The 22,803-nt window shown below is 39.2% G+C and overlaps 1 protein-coding gene across 6 annotated transcripts; it reads left to right on the top strand.

Annotated features, from left to right (window-relative positions):
- Window positions 1–1,656: 1,656 nt before the first annotated feature.
- cep162 (centrosomal protein 162) lies at window positions 1,657–22,600 on the top strand. 6 transcript variants are annotated; one of them, XM_029503700.1, is made up of 28 exons: window positions 1,658–1,712; window positions 3,429–3,522; window positions 3,680–3,815; window positions 5,546–5,689; window positions 6,000–6,177; window positions 6,678–6,754; window positions 8,094–8,155; window positions 9,196–9,226; window positions 10,658–10,861; window positions 11,839–11,920; window positions 12,259–12,517; window positions 13,986–14,184; window positions 14,462–14,589; window positions 15,553–15,693; window positions 15,959–16,090; window positions 16,945–17,057; window positions 17,151–17,253; window positions 17,355–17,481; window positions 17,630–17,793; window positions 18,674–18,778; window positions 18,859–19,092; window positions 19,306–19,518; window positions 19,596–19,902; window positions 20,478–20,610; window positions 20,692–20,833; window positions 20,917–21,015; window positions 21,336–21,470; window positions 22,151–22,600. In XM_029503700.1, the coding sequence occupies exons 1-28, from the start codon at window positions 1,693–1,695 to the stop codon at window positions 22,334–22,336; spliced, it is 3,948 nt and encodes a 1,315-aa protein (XP_029359560.1). In that variant the 5' UTR covers window positions 1,658–1,692; the 3' UTR covers window positions 22,337–22,600. The 6 variants fall into 6 exon arrangements, 5 of the variants coding, with proteins under 5 accessions (XP_029359560.1, XP_029359561.1, XP_029359562.1 ...); XM_029503701.1 differs by having other exon boundaries at window positions 1,659–1,712; window positions 17,154–17,253; XM_029503702.1 differs by having other exon boundaries at window positions 1,702–1,781.
- The last annotated feature ends 203 nt before the right edge of the window (window positions 22,601–22,803 follow it).

Raw genomic sequence — 22,803 nt, forward strand, 5'->3', positions numbered from 1 at the left:
AAAAGACCTGGGGTCTGATATAGAATGAGGGTGAGATACGACCATACATGCTCACCTTCACATCTAGAAAGTTAGTCAGAAGTTAGAAGTTAGAATGCACTACCATACATGTTTGTCGGAAGGAATGTCTACTTATTTATTTTACAACTATGCTATATAATTGCAGCAAATACCACCAGCACAGCACAGCAAATTGGAATATTTGTGATGTACCTTTTAAAAAAAAAAAAAAAAAAAAAAAAAAGACGTCGGATCAGATTGTACATTGTCAGAATTAAATATTAGTTAAATTTAGCATTTGAATGTATGTTTGTAGAGCTGTAATTGAAAGTGAAATAGAAGGTTATCCATATCAACGTGTTAGCTAATGTTAAACAATAATAGTGCAAAGATACAGATGTAAAGTACATGTAGAACCTTGGGTTTTTGTGACTTTTGTGACGTTTTGTAGAAATTGTCTGTCCATGTTTATTGCAGCTCAGCTGAATTTGAGTTGATGGCAAAGGCATATAAATACGAAACTGAAAACGTATTCTATTACTGTATTGTAAGTGATGTTGTATGTGTGTATATGAGTGGCCTAGAGTAGGAGGGCTAGATATTGTCTGCTGGAGCAGCAGTAATGCAGCAAGATTACAATCGTGTGATTCTGCACTGGAGCCTGAAGCAAGACAGCACATGATGCTATAAACCTACATGAAGCGTGGACTCTTCATGCTTGGAAAGATAAATGTCAAATGAATGTAAAGCAAAAATAAAAACCCCTGCAGACTGCAAACCATTTCCCCCGTCAGTATTAACCCCTCTATGTTTTTACCCATGGGTTTGTGAGTTCTACAGTTTATAGTTGGACATATGCAATCTGAAAAAAAAAAAACAAAACAAAACAAAACAAAAAAAAAAACAGAAGAAGCAGTACTAGTTGAACCTGTCTAGTATCATTTGTCTTTATGATGACTTAACCCTTGGGTATCCTGGAATTTGGGAAACACCCATTTACTAAAGGGAGTAGGCAACAGCAGCTGAACAGATTTATGTAAATACAAAACAAAACATATAGCTGTAACAACAAGGTTTCCCAGAACATCTAATGCAACACTTCTGCAATCCCAGCAGAATGGTCTTAATCTTGATATAATATATCAATTATACATTTCTGGCTTTAGATGAACACGCACAGTAAAGCTCAAGTGGACTGAATTCTCCACATAAAGGAATTGTTTGAAGTTATATATAAAACAAAGTATAAATGTATCAATATGTCTTATCCATGATCCAAATTCTTTAAAATAAATAAATAAATACATGACAAAAGTTTAGATTTTTACAATTGTCAACATATTTTATTTTTACAGTTGTGGAAGCAATCACATTATAAGGAGTGTGTGGGCAGGGAAAGTATTGGCGTTCATTTTTTAATTGGTACAGAATCTACTAGATTTAATAATAAGTATGTATTCTCTTGTACAGCTAAAGAAGCCTTGTTTGAAGTGAATTCGCTTCTGATAATAATTTGGAGGTACTGGCTGATAACATCACTGACAGCGAAGATTGGACCTCGAGGTGACTCTTACCGAACACTGGGCGGTAGTAAGGCTGCTGTGGTGGTGATAGTGGTGATTTTTACAAACGTAGAAGAAGAGTAGGAAGCCAATCGGTGGGCCCGAGGGTTGTCCTCGAGGGAACTGCTGCATGTGTCTACAAACAAACAAGTGAGTTACAGTCCAGCGACAGAAAACTGCACAACTCCACAAAATTGAGTGAGCGTGTCGACACAAATCGTATGTATAATAATATAAGGGATATTAGAAGCCACCCAGATAAGGTGATATACGAATTAACATCCTGTTAGTATTAGCCTACCGGAAAACCGGATATAAGTCAATGTTTTATCCAAAATAGAAGAGCGATGCATCATTAGACTGTCTGTATGACGGTTAGTCCTTTTTATGTGCTTTACCCCGTGTAATAATCCAGGTTTTTGGGTTACCCGATTTATCCCATTGAAATACTTGTACCTGTATTTCTTAGGCACAGCATTATTTGACACCAGGCACCGGGAGTGGTCATTTGTTTCTGTCTCTTGACGCCCTGTCACAGCGCGCCGTTTACTATTCAAATAAATTTAAAATGACTATCCCTCTATGTAGAGCTGTGTTTTGTGAATTGGCATTGGCCTTGGTTATCGTAAGGTTTCGACGTTTCAGCAATGCGACACATTATTGCTTATAAAAAACCTCTGTTATAAGAGGTTGATAGTAATCTCCCAGCGTCCCCCAAGGACATTTTAGACTTAATCATATTGTTTGTCTTCTGAACGCTGGAATGCGAAGCAGGACTCGGGTTAATGTCAGTTTTAACTGTAGAGTTCTCAGTCCTAAACTGTACTCCTCTTCTGACCAAGAGAAATCACCACAGCAACCTATGCTAAACTCCTTAATTTTCTTAACGGCCGATCTTATTAAAGCGTAAGTGGCCAAATATTGCTTTTGTTTAAAATTGCTATTTGGATAAAATACTTAAATAAAACAAAATACATTCTTATGCCTCTCTATGTGTGGCCTTGGAGTTCATTTTCAGTGTTAACCCTTTTCTTTTGGCCATTTTTTTGGGACGGGTGGCATAAGGTTGCTAATGAATGTAAACAGAAGGTGCTTGCGGGTCTTGATTGACGCACCAACGTACTAGCATAGCATTCTGGGATTTGCAGTATTAGCGGTGCATGCGCTTTATACGGGCGGGCAAGCCCTAATGGACATTTGAGATTATCTCGCGGGCCAACTATAATTACAGTTTGACATAACTGTAACCAAGACCAAGGGCACAACAGTCATACCTGACTTGTGCAGCCATCAATGGTCATCTTCTGGACAACAGTCAAATCAGCAATCTTCCCCATATTTGTGTCACCTACACAACCACTAGGAGACTGAGAGGCCATTTAAAGACTCAGGATAACTTTTCAGGTTTTTTGAGTTCTCTGTGCGTGTGTGTGTGTGTGTGTGTGAGTGTGAGACAACATGAACCTAAAATTTCGAATTTTTTCACAATATTAAAATTTTACAAGATATTGGATTTCAGCCTTTTAGTCACTGTAAGTTATAATCATCAAAATTAAAAGAAAATATCCTGATGATGATCCATGATCCTTTTATCATGGTAATGTCAGATGGACTTTGTGTTATGCATGATATGCTGAATTTCTGCAGAAGCGCACATCCTTAAATTTGCATATGCTGTTTCTAGTTGTTTTAGTATATGTTTTGTCTCTTTTATTGTAACCATTAAAACATACCACTATATAATGGGTTGTGGTGGTGGCAACAGAACATCCTGAAGTATGATTTGGTGGATGACACCATTAGAATATATGTTATGTATTGATGTAGATTAGGTGTTTATACTTGAATTTACCATCACTTGTCTAGATTGCCACTGACCAATGAAGTGGACGGTATCACTATGTCTCACAAACTGACCAAGGAGGAGCTGGATGAACAGTTTGAGCTGTTCTTAAAGGAGGTAACTAGTACTGTTTATGGACTGTTTTGTGTTCGTGTAAGGGTTGTATGAACTACACAGAACTACATTGATAATTTATCTGTGAATATTACTGTTCTTCTTAATGAACATCAAAGTCACAAATAAGCAACCAAAAAAAAGAAAAAAATACTGCTAGTCTGTTTCAGATGATTCTGTGGATTTAGGCTCCTCTGAGAAGAAGTCCTGTGCTGACAGCAGTAACAAATCACCCCTGAAGCCAGCAGCATCATGGTTGCAAGATGACGAACACTGTGGTGGAGGAACAGAGAGAGGTAATAATGAGGAGAGGATATAACGTCTGTCACACATGTTAGCCTTAGGCTCTATTCATAATCTTTTCTGCAGTACAGGAAAGAGCCAAGAGAGAAGAGAGGCATATTCTTTGATAGCCATTAATAACTGGCAACCATCAAATGCCCATAAATGTAGACTGAGAACTTGAGAAAAGGAGAGAGTATGGCAGAGCTGCATTTTTTTTCTAAAGGATGTGTGTTGCTTACTCAACAAAAATGCATCACTGTGCTCATATATGTTGCGCCTAGGATTGTGTATTGCATTGCCTCTTATCAAGTCTCAGTCTTGAAGGGATGTTCTTTACTGTGGATTGACTTAACAATTACTGAAGGAAGGAGTGTAACCATGGCTTAATTTATGGGGGTTTTATTAATTAAAAAGGGGTAAATAAAAACATGCTCATTATATACAGGTGTAAATAAAAGCATTTAACTAGGTGAGCTTGGATATTTAAATAGAATGGCATGATACGACGATAATGATAATTAAGCGGTTGGTGATTCTTGAGGATTTGGGCGAATGAATGGCAGATCATATATCAAGATACAAGGGAGAGCTCTAAAATTAAAATTTGATTCACTGTTGTCTAATAGTCAACTTGGAACTTAGCCTCTGTAGCTTAGCGGCTAAATTCTGACTTCTGAGTTTCTTTTTCTGTTGTGGTTGTTATTGCTTCGTCAGGTCTCCTGTGGAAGCTCTCCTCTTCCGAACTTCCCCAGAACTCTCCAAAAACTACCTAAAATTAAATTTTTGACTACTTTTATTTGGGGGCCGACCCACGGGTGTGGTCTAGTTGTCGGCGCGACTTTGATCCAATCAGATTTCTCCCTTTAACTTCAGGGCATAGCAAGGGCGGTGTTTTGATTTTAACTACGCCTTTCATTCACCCAAGTTTGAAGTTATATGTAAAACAATAAAAATAAAAAACATAATTGGAATAATTCATTGGCCAGTGTAAATTCTATCTCAGACAAACTATCTCGTAGAAAAATGGTTCGAAAAGCTGGGAAGTCTTCTTCTCGCAGTTTGACATGTTTGCAGTCTCTTATTTGATTGGAATATCCAATTTCTTATTATATCAATCTTTGTGTCCTTGTTGTCCTGTATGCATTCCAGAGCGGCAATTTGCATCCATTGCCTGATAATGTTATCAGGCCGACCCGAGTGGAGGGTCAGAGAAGGGGTACCTCTCTGCGGGGTTAGGCAGGTTTATGCTGATTTATGGCATAGACTGCAATTTATTGTTTGATAAAGGTCCAGGATGGCACTTAGCAGAGATCTGGGAAATCTCTGTGGAGGCAACAGTATCTTTAAAGAGGAGATCGGAATCTCCAGCCCCCCCTTTCTGGACCTCACAATATATAAGTTGGATACTTGTGCAGTAGTTAAAGGTATGCTTCCTGCATTTCTGTCTGTTGGTGCATTGGTATAATTTAGTAACTTAAAATTCAAAGAACCGTGCTATATTCTTTACACTGGTCTAGTGCATTGGGAAGGAGGTGATGTGTTTCTGCGCACCATCCATAATAATACCTTCTAGCCCATGCAGTGGGTTTTGTGCATTGTTGCATATTCAGTTTATTGTCATTTAGACTTTTGTCTGTAATCAAGACAAGAATTTTTATATGATTATTTCACATAAATTCTGGCAATCATGCTATCAATTACCAGTTCAAGAATTATGCTTTCTATTGATATTTTTTTCCAGGACTACTGGGTTCTGGAAAGTCTTTCAGGAAGTCGTTGAGGAAGTCTCACCATATTCGAGAAGAAGATGAGAATCCAGTAAAGACTGCTTTGAAGGAAGAAGGCTTAAAAGCAGTTGTCAGCAGAGACAACACAGAGACAGAGGGTGAGACTTTAGTGCACAGGAAAAACCACAAGACTACATGAAAAATTAGTGATTAAGGTACTAAAAGTGGAGCTTTCCCCTCTGTCATTATCACACCTAGTACACCTTCAGCATTTAGCACTTCAAGAAGAAAAGTCATCAAATACAGTCTCACATGCACAAGTGGTCTGGTTAAGGTTTCTATTCCTCTGAGGTCTTCACATACTGTCTAAATGATCTCATACCTGAATTAAACTTTAATGCAGATGGTCCATTTTTCAGAACAGAAATTTAACAATTGTGATTTTTGTGTGTGTTTGTCTGCGTGCAGAGTCACTGATGGCACTGGCTATGAATATGAGCAGTATTGGCTTGGACACTCTGGAGGAAGAAGAAGAGAAAGCCAGGTTTTTTGCCCAGCTTGAAGAAGGAACTTCATCAAAAATAGATTATTCCAAGCTGAACAGAGAGCTGGACTCTACTAGTTCTACAATAGGTGCCCATCTTAGGTACGGAAATGACCTCGGTCTAATATTAACCAAAAAGACGCTTAAAGACCACTAGACACAACAACGAGAATATACACTATGGATGGAGATGTTTCAAACACAACACATTGCTCACACCCACTTTCAGGTATCTGAATGGCCTAGTCTTCTTCAAGGTTTAGTTTATTAAATGTACCCTGTGATTAGACCAGTGATTGGGTGTGGATGTGCTGCGGAGGATTGTCCACTTTCACCTGATTGCTACTCTAAGCCTGGGAGTGCCGGTTGGGTGGTGGTCTGCCCGCGGCACAACTGGTGGTTTCTCACGGTGTGCCTATGTGCCAAGGCACATCGGTTGGATATCACTGGATTAGACAGTTGTTCTGTTAAGTTAATTAAGCAGCAACTGCAGACCCTATCTTTGTTTAATGGGTATCTCATGCAGTGGCTCTGCTGCTACTCTATCTTTTAAGATCACAGCGATGACTGCAATGCAATGATGATGGTTGTCTCTGCTGCAGGAAATCAGGCGAAGCAGAGGAGGAGAATGATTGTCAAAGCAAGGACAGCATCAAAGAGACCATCAGAACCTCTTCAGGTTAGAGTAATGAAGCTAGAACAAACCTTTGCTTGTAAGCATTATTTGTCTCACTCTGCAGTTTAGTCAGGTCTCCTATTTATTTACTGAATATGAGTGTGAGATGAGTCCTTTCTCTGTTGACGGTTTGAATGAAAATTCAATTAAGAAGGCACCACAATCTTAATAAGCTGAAACAAAAAAGCCAAACAGAATTTACACAATCAGATATCCCAGCCAATGGATTAAATTTCAAAAATCACATATTACAATTTAGTGGTAGTTGACCTCAGCAAAAAAAATGGCTAGAAGAAAAACCACAGAAATGCAAACAAAGCAACTCAGTTCGAAGGTATCAGTTGCCTTTACTAACACGAAGTGTTACAGGTAAGGAAAGCTGTGTGTCACTGAGCAGAGAACAGTATAGACATGCCAATGACTGTTAAGAAGCTGTCAGAAAGACTAAGTGGCTTCTTCAGACTCTGAACACATTAAAGATGGCAGGAGGCTCCACATTGGACAATACAGAAAATCCACCCATCCATGCTAATATCTATTCTGACTGAAACCACCCATTAAATCATACAGTAAGCTAGTAATTACCAAAATCCTGCAAACCTGAGATGATGATATGCAAAACAAGCGCCCACACCAAGATGAGCACAAACACTTGAAGGATGGATTAAGAGCTTGTGGAAATGCAAAATCCAAAACGAGCAGCAGAACTGCAGATAGTAAAGAAAAAAGAATAAACAAAAGAACTTAATTCTACACGTCTGGAGTACCTGAGAAACTCAGGCTGCTTTTCAGCAATCATTCCTATCTTTTACAAACCTGGCAACAGACCAGGAGAGTATCGACCCAAATTACCCATTGTTTTGTGAGCTGCCATTTGGAAGATACCAAGGACTCATTAGGAAAAGATTTTCTCAGCAAATAAATCAAGTGGTAGATGTCATTTACACACGGACATCAATACCATCAGACCTCGGTCTTTTGATCTTGGTTTTCAGACCCAGAGTCAATGTCCATATTTAAAGAGTGAAAGAGGACATCTAAGTCAAAATAGATAAACCATCTCTCAACAGAAGAGGAGGTATACAGCACCAGTTATCCCAGTTATATATATACACACAGTATATAACCTATACAACTCTGTCATTCCCTCCCAGGTGACTTAAAAACCATTCACCCTTGGCCTCAGGTGTTGAATCAAGTCAGTGGTCTTGATAAGGCTAGTTAGTCAGAACTGAAGAAGCCTCTTGGATCAATGTTTATACGTTTTTTTTAGATAATCATGACCAGGATAATTGAGATTCTTCACAATAACAAGCAAACTTTTCATTCACTGCTTTTACAGGTTCTCCCCACTACAGCGAGGACTTTGAAGAAGAGGAGAGTGGGAAAGAGCCACAGGAGGAGGTCTGTAGTTGGAATATATAATGATAAAACTAAGAATGACAATACATTGTAATTGTTCACAATGTCAAATTGTCACATAAAAATTCGATATAAAGACTATGTTTAGACAAAAAGATAAAAATCATATAAACTGAACATATGAATTCAACACTCAATGTAAGTACAGGAATAAAAGTATTAACCAAATTACAGTACTACAGTCCAAAGGACTGCACTTCAAATTGATTTCTCAGAAAAACAGCCATCTCTCTTTAGAATGAATACTTTCCCCAGAATCCTGTTCAGTAAAGTTATCAAACAAATCTGGTCTATTTGTTTTAAATGATATTAATACCAAATACAAAGCTGGGACTTTTCTGACAAAGTTATTTAAGATCATGGTGCAAAAGTGAGCACACCCCAATGAATGTATTGAGAATAAAACTTGATGAAATGCTAACTAACAGGAATTCATCAACATATGACATCACGGAGGTGAAAGTTAACACCTTGAAATGTGTATTTTGTAATGAGAAGAGCGGAAAGTTCATCACAGTTGGCTAAAGCATTAGAAAGTCAAACTAAGGTGATTTACCAGGGGCCACACAATATAAGATTTAGGACAACTTGTTGTAGAGTGTAAACCTTATTGCAGCACCGAATTTGAATAAAATGTATAATTTTTCTTATCCTAAGGATGTTAAGTGACCACACCATTATGTGGTTGAAATAAAATTTAATAAATGTTGATGTGATTTTTTTTTTTTTTTGAGCCTTGTTGGCTACCTTAACACTAATGGTACCAAAAACACATGATATTGCAGGCCATTCTGCATTTGGATATTGCATTTAACTTTTTTTTTTTTGAGTAACTGTCAAGTAATTGAACTAGTACAGACAGAAAATTATGGCTGGCGAAAGTCAGGCTGGATTGATTCAAAGCTGAGGTCAGCTCTGAAAACTAGGACACTAAAACTGCAATCACAATGTGAAGGGAAAACATATTGGTTTATTTTGGATGTAATAATGACATTAATTAATTCATGTTGTCTGCTTCTCAGAAGTCAAGAATAGTTCCAGTTACTGCCAAAGGTAAGAGAAAAAACGCTTTTCTGAAATTGTAGGTGCATGTTGATTGTTTTTAATATTTTAGTGTTTTATCTAATGCAGTGGTGTCAAACTCATTTTCACCGAGGGCCACATCAGCATAATGGTTGCCCCCAAAGGGCCATGTGTAAATGTAAGACAGTATAAACTGTAACGACTCCTAATGTTAAATAACCCTCGATTTATTACTTATTCATATTACATATGCATTTACATAGATGTAAAAAACTATATATTTGCTAAAAATCCTTTTAATTTATCAGGTTAAGAAACCCACATTATGCCATCAATCAACTATCAAACCATCCAATTGAATAAAGAAAAATATCATCCAACACCAGTGATGACATTAACTTTGTTCAAAACTTTTTTTTGTCACGGTTGAGAGGGCCAGAATAAAGGTACAACCAACAATTGTGACAATTTGTTGTTTTTCTCCATGTTTGGTGTCAAAATGCTGACATAGATTATACTCTTTGACAACCGACACCACCTCATAACACAAAAGACAAACCTGTTTTTCTCCTTGAAGGATAGACATGTATTTGCCTTCCTATCTTTCATGAAACAGCCTTCCATCTGCATCAATTTTAGTCTTCTTTGACATTTTGGGATTTATTAGTATTTATTATTATTTATATTTCTCAATTCCAACTGTGGGAGATTGCATTGATCTGGATACACAGCAATCTAGTGGCGGGATCCAATTATGTTACCTTTGCAGGTAACATAATTGGCATGCATTGTGGGAAATGTAGTTTATGGTCAATGCACACTTTTGACTTTATTATTTGACTTATTTTAAGACAATCAGACCCTTTAAGTTCTCACTCTCGCTTTGAGTTTGATACATATGATCTAATGAGTGAAAGATTCTGACATTCAGAATGGAGTTGAGTCCATTGTTGTGGATCCTGGTAGTACCTAAAGTCTAACTTCTAGAGTTAGTGGTTTCATTTAAAAAAAAATATTATATATTCTATTTATAGGCATCTTTCAAGGCGTTCAATGACACATAACAAGAATTGAAAGATAAAATGCAAATCCAAGGTATAAAATGTAACAAAATATGACATGAGCTAAACAGAGAAAGCAGGTTTGAAGAGGCGTGGTTTTAGGAAGGGAATAGATGTTTCAGATGTGTTTTGGTTAGGAGATCCAGAGACCCATGGTGGTAGATCCATGGAGTTCAACAAAACTCAATGTAAACATTTTAGCCCATGACGACCTTAGTTACAATTTAAGTTGTCCTCCACAAAGAACAAATTTTTATTTTTCACAATAAATCACTGGGCCTATCTATATCAAACTGATCCATTGTTGACCTTAAGATTCACCACAGTTTTCACACTGGCTTATTTTAGTTTAGCCTTGGATTGTTTATAATAAAGTCCAGTGAATGTGTCCTCTTCACAGGCCCTTCTTATGTGCAGAGTGGAGGGTCCGACATAGAGGCTCTTCACAAGGCCTACAGAGAGATCCATGTTGTGGGGGATTCAGAAGACTATAATCGTCATTATTCTCTGGAGGGCGAAGAAAGTATCCACAAACCTTTGTCACCTTCTGCCTCTCCTCAACATGGCAGACAGTCCCTCCACCCTGCTTCTACCAATGAATCGGGTCAGACATGTCTCAGGTCTCTTCAGGCATGATAAATCCTCATCCTAATGTAGGAGTTGACTGAGTTTTCTCATGACTACATAAGTGCTCAGGTAGTCCCTAGGTATAGTTCAGATTCTTTTTTCTTTTGGTCTCTTGAAGCCTGAGTGGAAACTGCTTTAACACTGTGATTTAGACATGGTAATGTGTTTGGAGAGAAGCACTGGTTCAGCAAAGTAGGTTCTCATTTAGCCAAAGCTAACAGCATAATGGGCCATGTCCTTCAAAGTACCGTATTTTCCGCACTATAAGGCGCACCTTCAATGAATGACATATTTTAAAACTTTTTTCATATATAAGGCGCTACAGTAGAGGCTGGGGTTACGTTACGTTACGTTATGCGTTAATGTCCATATTCACATTATGACCAACCTTGTTCAACTGTAAACATACAAAAGAAACACGTAAAGCTCACTTTATCAGTTCATTCCTCATCTACCAATCCCTCGAATTCTTCTTCTTCAGTGTCCGAATTGAACAGCTGGGCGAATGCGGCATCCAACACGCCCGGCTTCGTCTCATCAAAGTCATTAATCGAGTCAGTGTCGCTGTTGTTGTCTGGCAGTTCAGTGACAATTCCTGCCTTCCTGAAAGCTCGGACCACAGTTGAGACTGATATATCAGCCCAGGCATTTACGATCCACTGGCAGATATATATATGGATCAATATCAATATTGATCCATATATAAGGCGCACCGGATTATAAGGCGCATGGTCAGCTTTTGAAAAAATTGAAGGCTCTTAGGTGCGCCTTATAGTGCGGAAAATACGGTACACATCTGCTATCCTGAGATGTCTACATAAACATGGTTGGATGGATCTGTGAGGAATAATTGTACACAGTACAGGCCAAAAGTTTGGACACACCTTCTCATTCAAATGAATAGGAAAGTGTGTCCAAACTTTTGGCCTGTACTATATATTTTTTTGACTTTAGACGTACCTACTGCAGAAGAGCTGATGAGGCCCATCCGGTTTGGGGAGGAGCATATCAGAGGATTCATCCTCCAGCCTGTCAGGTTAGACCTGCAATATCTTGGAATTATTCAAAATGATAATATTACAAGACATTTAGTTCATAGACTGGTTGCTCCAGTTGTTGCATGAAATATCTCAGATATCTGGATTTTCACATTTGAAGACATTATGCATGAGGAACTGAGATACTCTCATCAGTAGGTCATCTGCTTAGTCATCATTGTTACCACAGTGTGACTTTACAAAATGTCAGTGAAAATTTTTGAACCAGCCACAAATAATCTCAAGTCAAAAACATGCTGCTGTCCAACCAGCCAGTTTTATTATTAACTATAACTCACAATTTGATAAATGTTTTCTCTACCATCTTTAATTGCAGTGCTCTGGAACCACGAGGAAAAACATCCAACACAGAAAATACTTTCTCAGATGTAGCCTATACAGAGTCACTAATGAACGGAGAAGGAAAGGGTCATCATACTGTAGGATTAAAGAGAGCCAAGGGACTCACTTCCAGCTCGCCAGAAACCTCCAACCATGACCTGATGCAGAGCATCAGAGAGGAAGTAGAGGGGCTGATGAAGGATCACAAGTCTTCTCCTGATAATTCCTCTCAAGCTGGCAAAATTAAGAAACTGGTAAGGCAAACGTCAAACTTTTCTCCTTGACATTATTGCTTGGATTTGTAGATTTTAATTACATATATTGCACAGATCAGTTTATAGAAAATGTGTTCATAGTAACTTTGCTTATTATAATTCTCTGATTGTGCTGTGCAGAAACTGTGCAACCAAAAAAGTTCTCTTCCAATAAAATCAAACTGATACAAAATCTTAAGCTGTTAGTTGTTTGTATCATCAGAAAATACCAACTTAGTTAAAAATAATGGCCATTCTGCTTTAGGGCTTACAGGGGCTCTGGATCGAACAAATATAGAATGTGTAAATACAAGGAATGCCTCCTCTGCATTTCCATCAAGCGTACAATTATATAGATCAGCTATAACATAATGACGACCTGACTATTGTGTATGTCCCCTTTTATGCCCAATAAGCCCTGGTTGGCTCTGGACTGCTGAATCTGTGGTGTCTAGGCCAAGACCTTAGCAGCAGATCCTTAATCCTGGAAGTTGTGAGGTGAACCCTCTGCGAATCAGACTTTTTTTGTCTCGCACAATCCACAGATGCTGGATTCCACTGAAATCCGGGGAATTTTCGACCCAAGTCAACACCCTGAACTGGTTGTTGTTTCTTCAACCATACCTTAACTGTTGTTGCGGTGGGCAGTGAGCATTATCCTGCTGCAAGTGACAACTGACATAATAATAATATAGTATATAATATTGCTTACACAAAGGACTCGACTTGGTTTCAACAATATTTAGGTTCATCCTGTTGAACCATATCTTTCCATGGTAAGAGATGGGTACTTACCCATCATTCACATGATGTAAAGAGGACCTGACTGATCCGACTGGATCACCTTCTGCCATTGCTCCACGATCCAGTTCTGATGCTCATGTGTCCATTGTAGGATGTTTTGGCGGTGAATGGGGATCAACATCCTAATCGATCTGCAGCTACATAGACCCATACACAACAAATTGTTATGTTCTTTCTGTCAGAACCAACTTCAACTTTTTCAGCAGTTTGAGTGATGGTAGCTCTGGTGATGGACCAGACCACACAGTGTACCTTTCACTCTATAACCTTCAATGAGTCTTGGGCTTCTATGATCCTGTCTGTGGTTCAGTGGTTTTCCTTCCTTGGACTATTTCTTGTAGATCCCTTGCAGACCGGTAACACTCCACAGAACGCCAGCATTCAGAGATACTCTGATTCAAGTGGTCTACATATCACATTTTGGTTCTTGACAAAGTCTCTGATGTCCACTTGGCTATTTTTTCTGCTTCAACCGTTCACTTTCACGATTAAATGTTCACCTGCTGTCTAATGGACCCTACCCACTTGGCAGGTAACATTGTAACCATATAATAATAATCAATACTATCCATGTAACATCTCAGTGGTCATAATGTTATGGCTGATCGGTGTATGTCACACGTCTCTTAGTACAGCTTTGTGTTATCATGATGAACTTTTCCAGCCCTCACAGGTCTCCACCATTTCTCAACTTTGCACAACTCCACTGAGGAAACCCACCAATAGAGGCAGGAAGACAGAGGGGAAAATTGCAGTGTCTTCCAGGCCATCACGGATCAGTCGAACTACTGCTACAGCTAAAACCTGCTCTCCAGAATACCCACAAAAATCTACAATGAAGCAAGGCAAAGAGGAGGATGCAGGTTACTGGTGGCACTGACACACAAATGATCAAGTTATTTAACTGTACAGATCTGAAGACGAGACAGTATCTTCACAATACACTACGATACTATCATCAATTATACCATAATATATCAAATACACAGCACCTTCATTTCTAGCACATTTTGTTATGGTATAGTTCATTCTCAGATATCTGTATACTCATCATGCATGCCTCTGAAAATACATCTTCATTTTGGAGCCATGTGTTATATGTACAGGTGATGAACAAACTTCTGTTTGTTTGATTACCAGCTCCAGGTCTGAAGGTTGGCAGCGAGCTGGTGGCTTCTGTGCAGTCCTTAGTGGCTGTCCTCCAACAGCAGGTCAACACCAGCAGGCACCAGGAGACCACACTGATACTTCATCCTGCAAAGAGCAATGTAAGAAAATTGCTGGACATGATTACCAAGCACCAAAAGTATGTTCCTGTTTTGCAAGGGAAAGAGACAGTAGTGAAAATAATTGAGTTTCATGTTGAATCTGAGTTCAAATAAACTCATAGTTGCTTTCAAATCATCCACTTTCTTTTAAAGCAGTTGTCTTTATGTCTTCAGAGAAGAGAAATGTTAAGCTTGCGGTTCACATTTGGAAAATTAAGTTTTGCTCCAATACAAAAGAATTGGTGTCTCACTGATGGACTTAAAATGAGCGCTTGGTGACCTCAGCACCACATATCCCAACCCACAGACCTATACTGCACGTTGTTCCCCCCACCTCTTTCTGACTGACATGGTGGAAAGTTTTTTATGAAACATCACAAAACAAACAAACATTATCTTGGGTACATTGTAACTTTGCTAAACCTACCAAACACTTTATTAGGAACTCCACTTCCTCAGTTTAATACTGACTTTTAACTGAGTTGCAATAAATAATTTAATATACTTTTACAGACTGCTGTATAGCTGTATTGTTTTTATTAATGCTAGATAGTTATCTTTAATTCTACACATTTAAATATTGATAGTTGATAGTTATTTTTACTTTTTAGTTCAATAAATGCCTGTTGTTTCCAAATTCAATGAGTAATCCTGTTAAATGATCCTAAATATATATCTAAATATTGATCAAATTATTACTGATTATGATTTTTGCTGCAATTGAGCAGCCCTACTTGAAACAAATAATTATCTTATTTAAACAGTGATTCATCGTAAGACCAAAGAAAGTCTCAAAACAAACTAATAGAGGGAAAATAAACACATATATACATAAATCTGGTCTGTGTAAATCATCCCCAAAGGTTGCACACACCGAGTGAGTGAACTGAATTATGTCACTGTCAGGTTTGACTAGTACAGATATTGGGCCATCTGATGTGGGTGATAATATGTGGCTTGCAGAAAGAGGAGGAGGAGTATGGCTCCGTGGTGAAGGAGCTGAGAGTACAGCTTGCTCAGAAAGAGAAGGAGCTGCAGATGATAAAACAAGGAGCAGAGGAGCTAGCCTCTCTCAGACAGCAGAATTACCTGCTTCAAATCAAGGTTCACACAAACACACACACATTACACTCACAATTCCATACCTTAAGAACAAAAATAAGAATTTCATGCCTTAATTGTTGCAAAAATATCTTGCTTTAAATCACTTTCTGAGTTTACCATACTGTGACTCCCCAGAGAGATGATGGAATGCAGTTCATTCACAAAATTTCTTTACATCTGTTCTTGACAGTGCTGCAGATAACTGTTGTTTGAAAAGTAACACTACTTTGGTATAATGTATTAAGGATTTTTTTTAACTCCTCAGCTGCGAAGTGCAGAGGAAGCAAGTCAGAGGAAGATGTTTGTCCAGCCCTCAGACCCTGCAACAGAAGAAAAACTCAAACAGATTGAGAAAGATATGAAGGAGCAGGAGACGCTCATTAAAGGTTACCAGCAGGTTTGTCACCCTTGAACACTGGCCCCACTGTTGATGTCCATCTATAATCTGCTCTATTGATTTCATTTGTTCTGTTTTTAATACATTTATTGTATAACATTGAGTAACTAGTCACTCCCCTCAAAGCTGGAGACCTCTCACCCTGGGTGGGGGGGGGAACAAATTTCTCTATTTTTGGTATATTGCAGCCAAAAGTTGTGATAGCTAGACAAAAAGAGGTTTGGATTAACAATATACGGTGTGCCAATGAGACATGGAGACGCTAACATATACCCTAAAAAACCCTAACCCGAATTAAAGGCAGAAGAGAAAATTTGGCAAAACAGATTTTAACAAATTACATTCCAAAATGGAGATGTAGGAGAGCTTCTGCAGGAGGAAGAATTGTATGCCATTGACATTATGTGATTCCTTGAGGAGAGATGAACAAATATTTAACTATACAAAAAAGTTCACTTTTATATACTTTATGAAAGTGATAAATAAGACTAAAAAAGTTTAACAGTGATGAACAAAGAAATACAGAATAGGTTACAGATTTGGAGTTGCATATTAGCATAGGGGAACAATAGAGAGGCACATTTCTTTAGTTGCCAGCTCTGGGCTTCATCTGTTTTCATGTGAATTGAATGCTCCCAGCAGAAAAGGAAGTTCAGTATAGTTCAGGTTAGTTTTCCAAGGCTGCTCCTGTACTTCAGCTCAGTTGAAAGCTTACATGTGTATACCTATAGCTATAAAAGGTTGTGGTTTTAAAATATATTGTAATAGATGTCAAGTGTATACGGCACACATATACTAAATATTTAATATTGGTACTTTTAAAAAACCTCAGTTGATCTGAAGTTGTCTTGCAGGAGAATGAGAAGCTGTACCGACAGATAAAGGCTGAGCAGACCAAGAGCAAAGCCAATGAGGAGGCCATGTTCAATGAAAACCGCACGCTGCTGAATGAGCTGGAATACACAAGGTTGGTTCAGTGATTGTGTGAATTTGAACTGTGTCTTGTCTGAAATATATTTGGGGTTTTTTAATTTATTCTCTGACATTTTTCCATATTGAGCAGAGACCAGCTGAGTAAAACCTCAATGCCTGCAGGAAATATCTGTTTAATGGATCATACCCAACGCATTACAGACTTGCTAGCTCAAATCAATACACTTCAGGTAAGTAGCATTAGAAATAAAATAAATAAAAATTGAGAATGAATATCAGTGTCAGTCCATTCACTTATCATGAGATTAAATAAACCTGTGTCTGCGTGCAGAGGAATAAGGATAAGATGTCAGAGGAAGTATGCCGACTGAAGCAAGAGAAGCAGGCTCTGGAGGTCAACTTGCAACTCACAAAGAAAGAGAGAGACTTGGCTAAAGCCCAGGCCATATCCGCCTCAGGTGAAACTGGATACAGAATATGATGGTTGTGGAATTTTAAACTTTCCAACAACAGCTGAAAAGTTAGATTTTAAAAGATTATAGGCGAGACTCTAATCGACTGAATATGTAGTGACCTTTGGACATGTGTCCATTCTAACTGTGTCAGGTGATAAGGATTTTGAAGTGAGTGTATTGAAGGACAAGCACAAAGAGGAAGTGTTTGCCCTAAACAAAAAGCTGCATTGGTTTTCTGAGAACCAGGAGCTGCTGGACAGAGATGCTGGCAGACTGAAGGCTGCTACAGCAGAGATACATCAACTCAAAGAGCAGGTGAGGCTCCATTCTGACATTGTGTTGATACATTTGTTTACATTTACAGTAAACGTGTTCTTTTCACTGGGTTAGACATAGGTTCTATTTTTACCATAAAATATTTCTAACATTTCCCAGGTTCCACATTCAGCTGCTAGAATACAGCGTTTCTAAAGAAAAAAAAAGAACATTATATTTTTATTCTTCATGTGTCACATGTACCAAATTCAGCCAGGACACAGAAACCATAATGAAAGTATCAGGTTAGCGTAATGTGCTGAACATTTCAAAAAGCTAATAATTGTCATTTTCAGTTGACATCACCATCTGATTTACCAAAGCATTCAGGCCCTTTGCTGTATCACAACAGGTTGTGGTAAGATGCATCATGTTTGCTTTAATAGAAAATTAAAAGATGAATAACCTTCTCCAAGTCACCCAATAACAGAAGTGTTTTTGTTTTTGAGAATGTTCTTATGTCATCACATTTGTTGAAGGAGAGGTTGGAGAGAAATATTAAAGCTACATTTATGGACTAATAAGTACATTATTGTTAAGATGAAGGTGCCTTTGATGTGTCCATTCAGTGACTCAGTCACTGAAATGAATATACTGGATTTAGCAAAGTAATGGAAATGCCAAACGCACCCATGTCAGAAAACTACATGTACTTATATATTTAAAGAAATATTTACTTCTGATTCCAAAGTCTTTAAATATAAATTGTTTTCAAAGGAAAAAAGCCTACTGTAATTGCAGCTCTCTGCAGCAAGGTTGTGTTTTCCCAAGTACTCATCTTTCCTCAAGATGTCTCCATGGTTAGGATTAGGAAAGAGGTTATTTTCACTTTTCCAAAGCAGCCCTTGTTTTGCAGTTGTGTTGGCTGTCATCATTTTAGGTAGAAACCCTGAAGTTGGAAGTGGGCAAATGCAGCAGTGGGCAGCAAAAAAAGGCCAAAGAGAAATCAGCAGATGTGAAGAGGATGCAGTACCTGGAGCAACAGGTTTCCCACTTACAAACCTCTGTCAAACTCCCTGACCTCACAGCTGTCTCTCTTCATTGCTGTCTGTTTCTGTTTACCAGGTGAAGGAACTTGAGCAGATACTAAGACACAGAAACCCAAATTCTCTTCCTGCGCTTATATATGCTGCAGCCAGCGCTGGTGGGGAGGACGTGGCCACTAAAACAGGTCCACCCAGTCGTGTCAATGTTCTGCTGGAGAACAGGATCCTGCGTCTGGAGGCAGAACTGGAGGATCATGACAAGGAAGCCAAAAGGAGTCTGAGAGCCATGGAGCAACGTTTCCATAGTGTCAAGGTGCAGCTGACATCAATACATTCTGGCAATATTCTTATAACTGACCTAGGAGCAATGTGTGAAAATGAAAGCATTATCACCCAAATATGCCATTCCCCTCCACTTTAAATAGCTCAGTGAGTTTCAGATCACAAAAGCAATGCTTTTTTAAAAATATGCAAATGACATGTAGAGAATGTATCAGATAACTGTCTGTTTGGTTGCTTCTTGTAGCTCCGTTATGAGCAGCAGATCTCAGAGCTTGAGCAGCAACTGGAACAGAAAGTGCAAGTTGACACAAGAAGCTCAGAAGATGGGACCAAGGTGCAGATGTCACAGGTTCAAAGTCTGGAGGAGGAGCTACAGCCGGTAAAGGAAACTCACCAAGAAGAAGAGAAATCCTTCCCTAACCAGATTGAGTTCCTCCAGCATCAGCTCAAAAACAAGGTCAGTATAGGAACAGCTACAACCTGAACCCAAGGACAGAATCAGAAATTTCCCTTGTCATTTCTCCCACCATGTAGGACCAGCCAAATCCAGGCCGTCACCAGCGTCAAACTGAGACAGCGTTCTATGATCAGATAGAGCGGCTGAACCGCGAGCTTACTGCCAAAACACAAACCATTCAGGAGTTGAGCCGCACTGTGGACAAACTGCACAAAGAGAGGAGGAACATGTTGGCTGTCCCCAGTTCACAACCTGAAATCCACTGTAGAGAGACCAGACGACAGCCAGCCCTGACAAAGACCCCCTGTAGTGCCGAAAGAGATACACAAGGAAAAGTTCCAGCTGCTCAGTATGAGAAGACTTACCAGCCCAATGTTTTTGAAGGTGTGAATGTCTCTGCAACTGAGATGGCTACTAACATGCTCCTGTGTGTAAAATTTGTCTTTAGTATGGGTTTGTGGCTGTGAACACCATGGCTCAGTTTATGGTTTGAGAGTTTGAGATATTGGCTTATGATGCCTCTCTTACTTACAGCTTACTTGAGTTATGTGAGCGTTGTGCTTTACTTAGAAGGAAAGGTTGTAGTCTAAAGTTCATGTTCATCTGGTCTTGGAGTGTCCAGGCAGATGATTGAAGGTAATTAATTAATTTTGACTATAGAGATCAAAATATAGGGCAAGTGATCTGAACCTCGAGTAATGAGTGCTCATAAAAATGTAGTGACAACTACTGAGTGGTCACAACATGTTGAGTAGCACTGCAGCTCATGCCCATGGTGGAAACCCACAGCGTTTATTCTGTGTTTGAAGCAAAAGTTCTTACATTAAGACCATGAAGATTTCTTAGAAGCCAGTTGGCCGGGAGGGGTAATAACATAAATGCTTTTAACCTCTCATAAAGGTTTTGCGACTGTTGTCCTATATTTGAATGGTGCATTTAAAGTTCCATCTTTGTCACAGTGAATCATATCTCAGAGATCCAGGAGGAGAATGAGGTTCTGAGGCAGCGCCTAGAGCTGCTGCAGCTGCATTGTGAGCAAGAGAAGGAGGTATTAAAGGCTGAAGCTGTTCAAGCTAAGGAAGAGCTGTCCAGGTGGGTGTGTCAGCATGAACACGAGACAGTGTATGAACTGATAATATGTGCTAAATGCAAACATATAATGTGATGTTAAAGGCTGAAGGTGCACTCTGCACAGCAGCTGTCCTCTATGCAGGCTGAGCACCTCAGGGAGTTAGACCAGCTGCGTGCCGCCCAAGCCCTGGAACACTCCTCCTCAAAGGTTGCGGAACAGGCCAATAGGATCAACAGTCAGGAGGTACATGTCCACCCACCATCCATCTCTGGCCTTGGCATCAGGAACTTCTGACAATGTTTCTGATGCCTTTTAACGTTACCCAGGTCATGGTGAAACATTTGCAGGAGCAAGTGAAAGAGCTGAAGGGTGCTAAAGAGAAACTGCAAACATCCAGGACCCAAGAGAATGCTCTTCAGAAGCAGGTGCTGTTGAAGCGAGGCTTCATCCAACATGCAAGAGCCTTTTGATTATTGTTTGTCTTAATTTTTTGTAATATTTTCCTAATATACATAAGTACTTCAGTCAACATCATCACAAACTCATCTGGACAGCACAGTGGTTAACCTGCTCACGTCACAGAAAGATTCTTGGTTTGATCATTTTGTTCCCAGTAGTCAGTCTGAGAGGCTAATACAGGGTCATAAGTTTGTTTTTTTTTTTGGTTTGTTTTTTTGTGTATTTCAAAATTAACTACTGTAACTAAAATTTCAGTCAATGTGGTTCATTTTATCTTCTCACACAGCTGAGCAGACTGCTAAAGGAGCTGAAGGAAGCTAAAGAGGCTCAGAGTCCAGAGGCGAAACTCCTCTGCAGCCTGAAGAGGAGGATCATCAGGATGGAGCTTAGACATCAGCACAGAGAGAAGGAGCTGAAGCAGGTACACAAGATAGAGATATGTTTTGCTCCTACATTTGTCCATCTAAAATCAGGTCCTTTTCAACCTCAGCAATGTAATGACCTGTAACGTGAATTTTCCTGTTTGAGACAGCAGAGAAAAAGTGGTGTTGCCAGAGGTATTTTTTTTTCTTTGAATGTGGCTACTTTTCAACATCAGGATTGATGAATTAACAGTGCTTTATGCCTATCTTACTGTAAATGCTTTTCTTTTTTAACAAGAAAGTAATTAACTCTAAACAAAACACCCACACGCAAACTGAGTAATAATTAATGGCTGAAATGATTAATGAGCAATAGGAGACTGGGAGAAAAAGTTAACCTGGGACTAAAGTGCAAAAACAATGATTGACGTCAGGATGATAATTGCAGCAGGACAACAAGGTAACAGGTAGCCGTGAGCAACATGGCTAAGTTTGTGACGTGGACCACAAAAGAGCCAGCACCATCACACACACAAGACAGACTGTTGCTTCTCTGAAAACAAAATGCAGATCTCAGCTCAACATTGAGCATGACTTGAGAGTGGCAGTTTCATGCCTGCAACCCCATTTTGAGAAGCTTCGTAGTGTAAAACAGGCACATTGCAGCCACTAATACAGGGAAAGGTTCTCTTGTTTTTTTGCACAGATGGTAACTTCCCTCCCACCCTCTTGCCCACAGGTGATCGGTGGGTCGTGGCAGATGCTGGAGGCCAATCAGCAGCCAGAGGTGGAGCGTTGGAAACATCTGGCTCAGGAGAAGAGCAGAGAGCTGGAGGCTTTCCGTGTAGAGCTGGACTCCATCCTGGACATCCTGAGACATCTCCAAAGACAGGCAGTGGTGCCACCCCCCCCCCCCCCTCACTAACCCCTCATCGGAGCCCCACCCCAGTTAATACACACACCTAATGTGTATATGGTATCAGTTATTCTTTTGAGAGGGAAAGTGTGTCCAAACTGCCTCACCATGATCCAGATCAGAAATGTTTCATTTTTAAATTATAAACAGAGATAAAGATTCAACTAGAGTGCATAGAAAGAAATAGAACCATAATACAATTACTTCTAACTCTTGTAGCTGCTTTATATTTTCTATTTTGTTTATTTAACAAGAATAAATGTTTATATCTTGTCTAGCTACAACTCAGTTTCTTCTGTGACTCACTGCAAACTGCAGTCTTAGTCCTGATGGTACTCAGGATGAGAAACTACCATCACTGCAGCTCTCTGCTGATCTGGACTTGAAAGCACTGAGACCCTCATGTTTTACCAGTTAAGAGTGTGACATTTTCATCAGAGTATTTCTGCCTTTTACAGGTGTATTGAGAAATGAGA

Source organism: Echeneis naucrates, chromosome 6, assembly GCF_900963305.1.
Source record: "Echeneis naucrates chromosome 6, fEcheNa1.1, whole genome shotgun sequence".
NCBI classification, from domain to species: Eukaryota; Metazoa; Chordata; class Actinopteri; order Carangiformes; family Echeneidae; genus Echeneis; species Echeneis naucrates.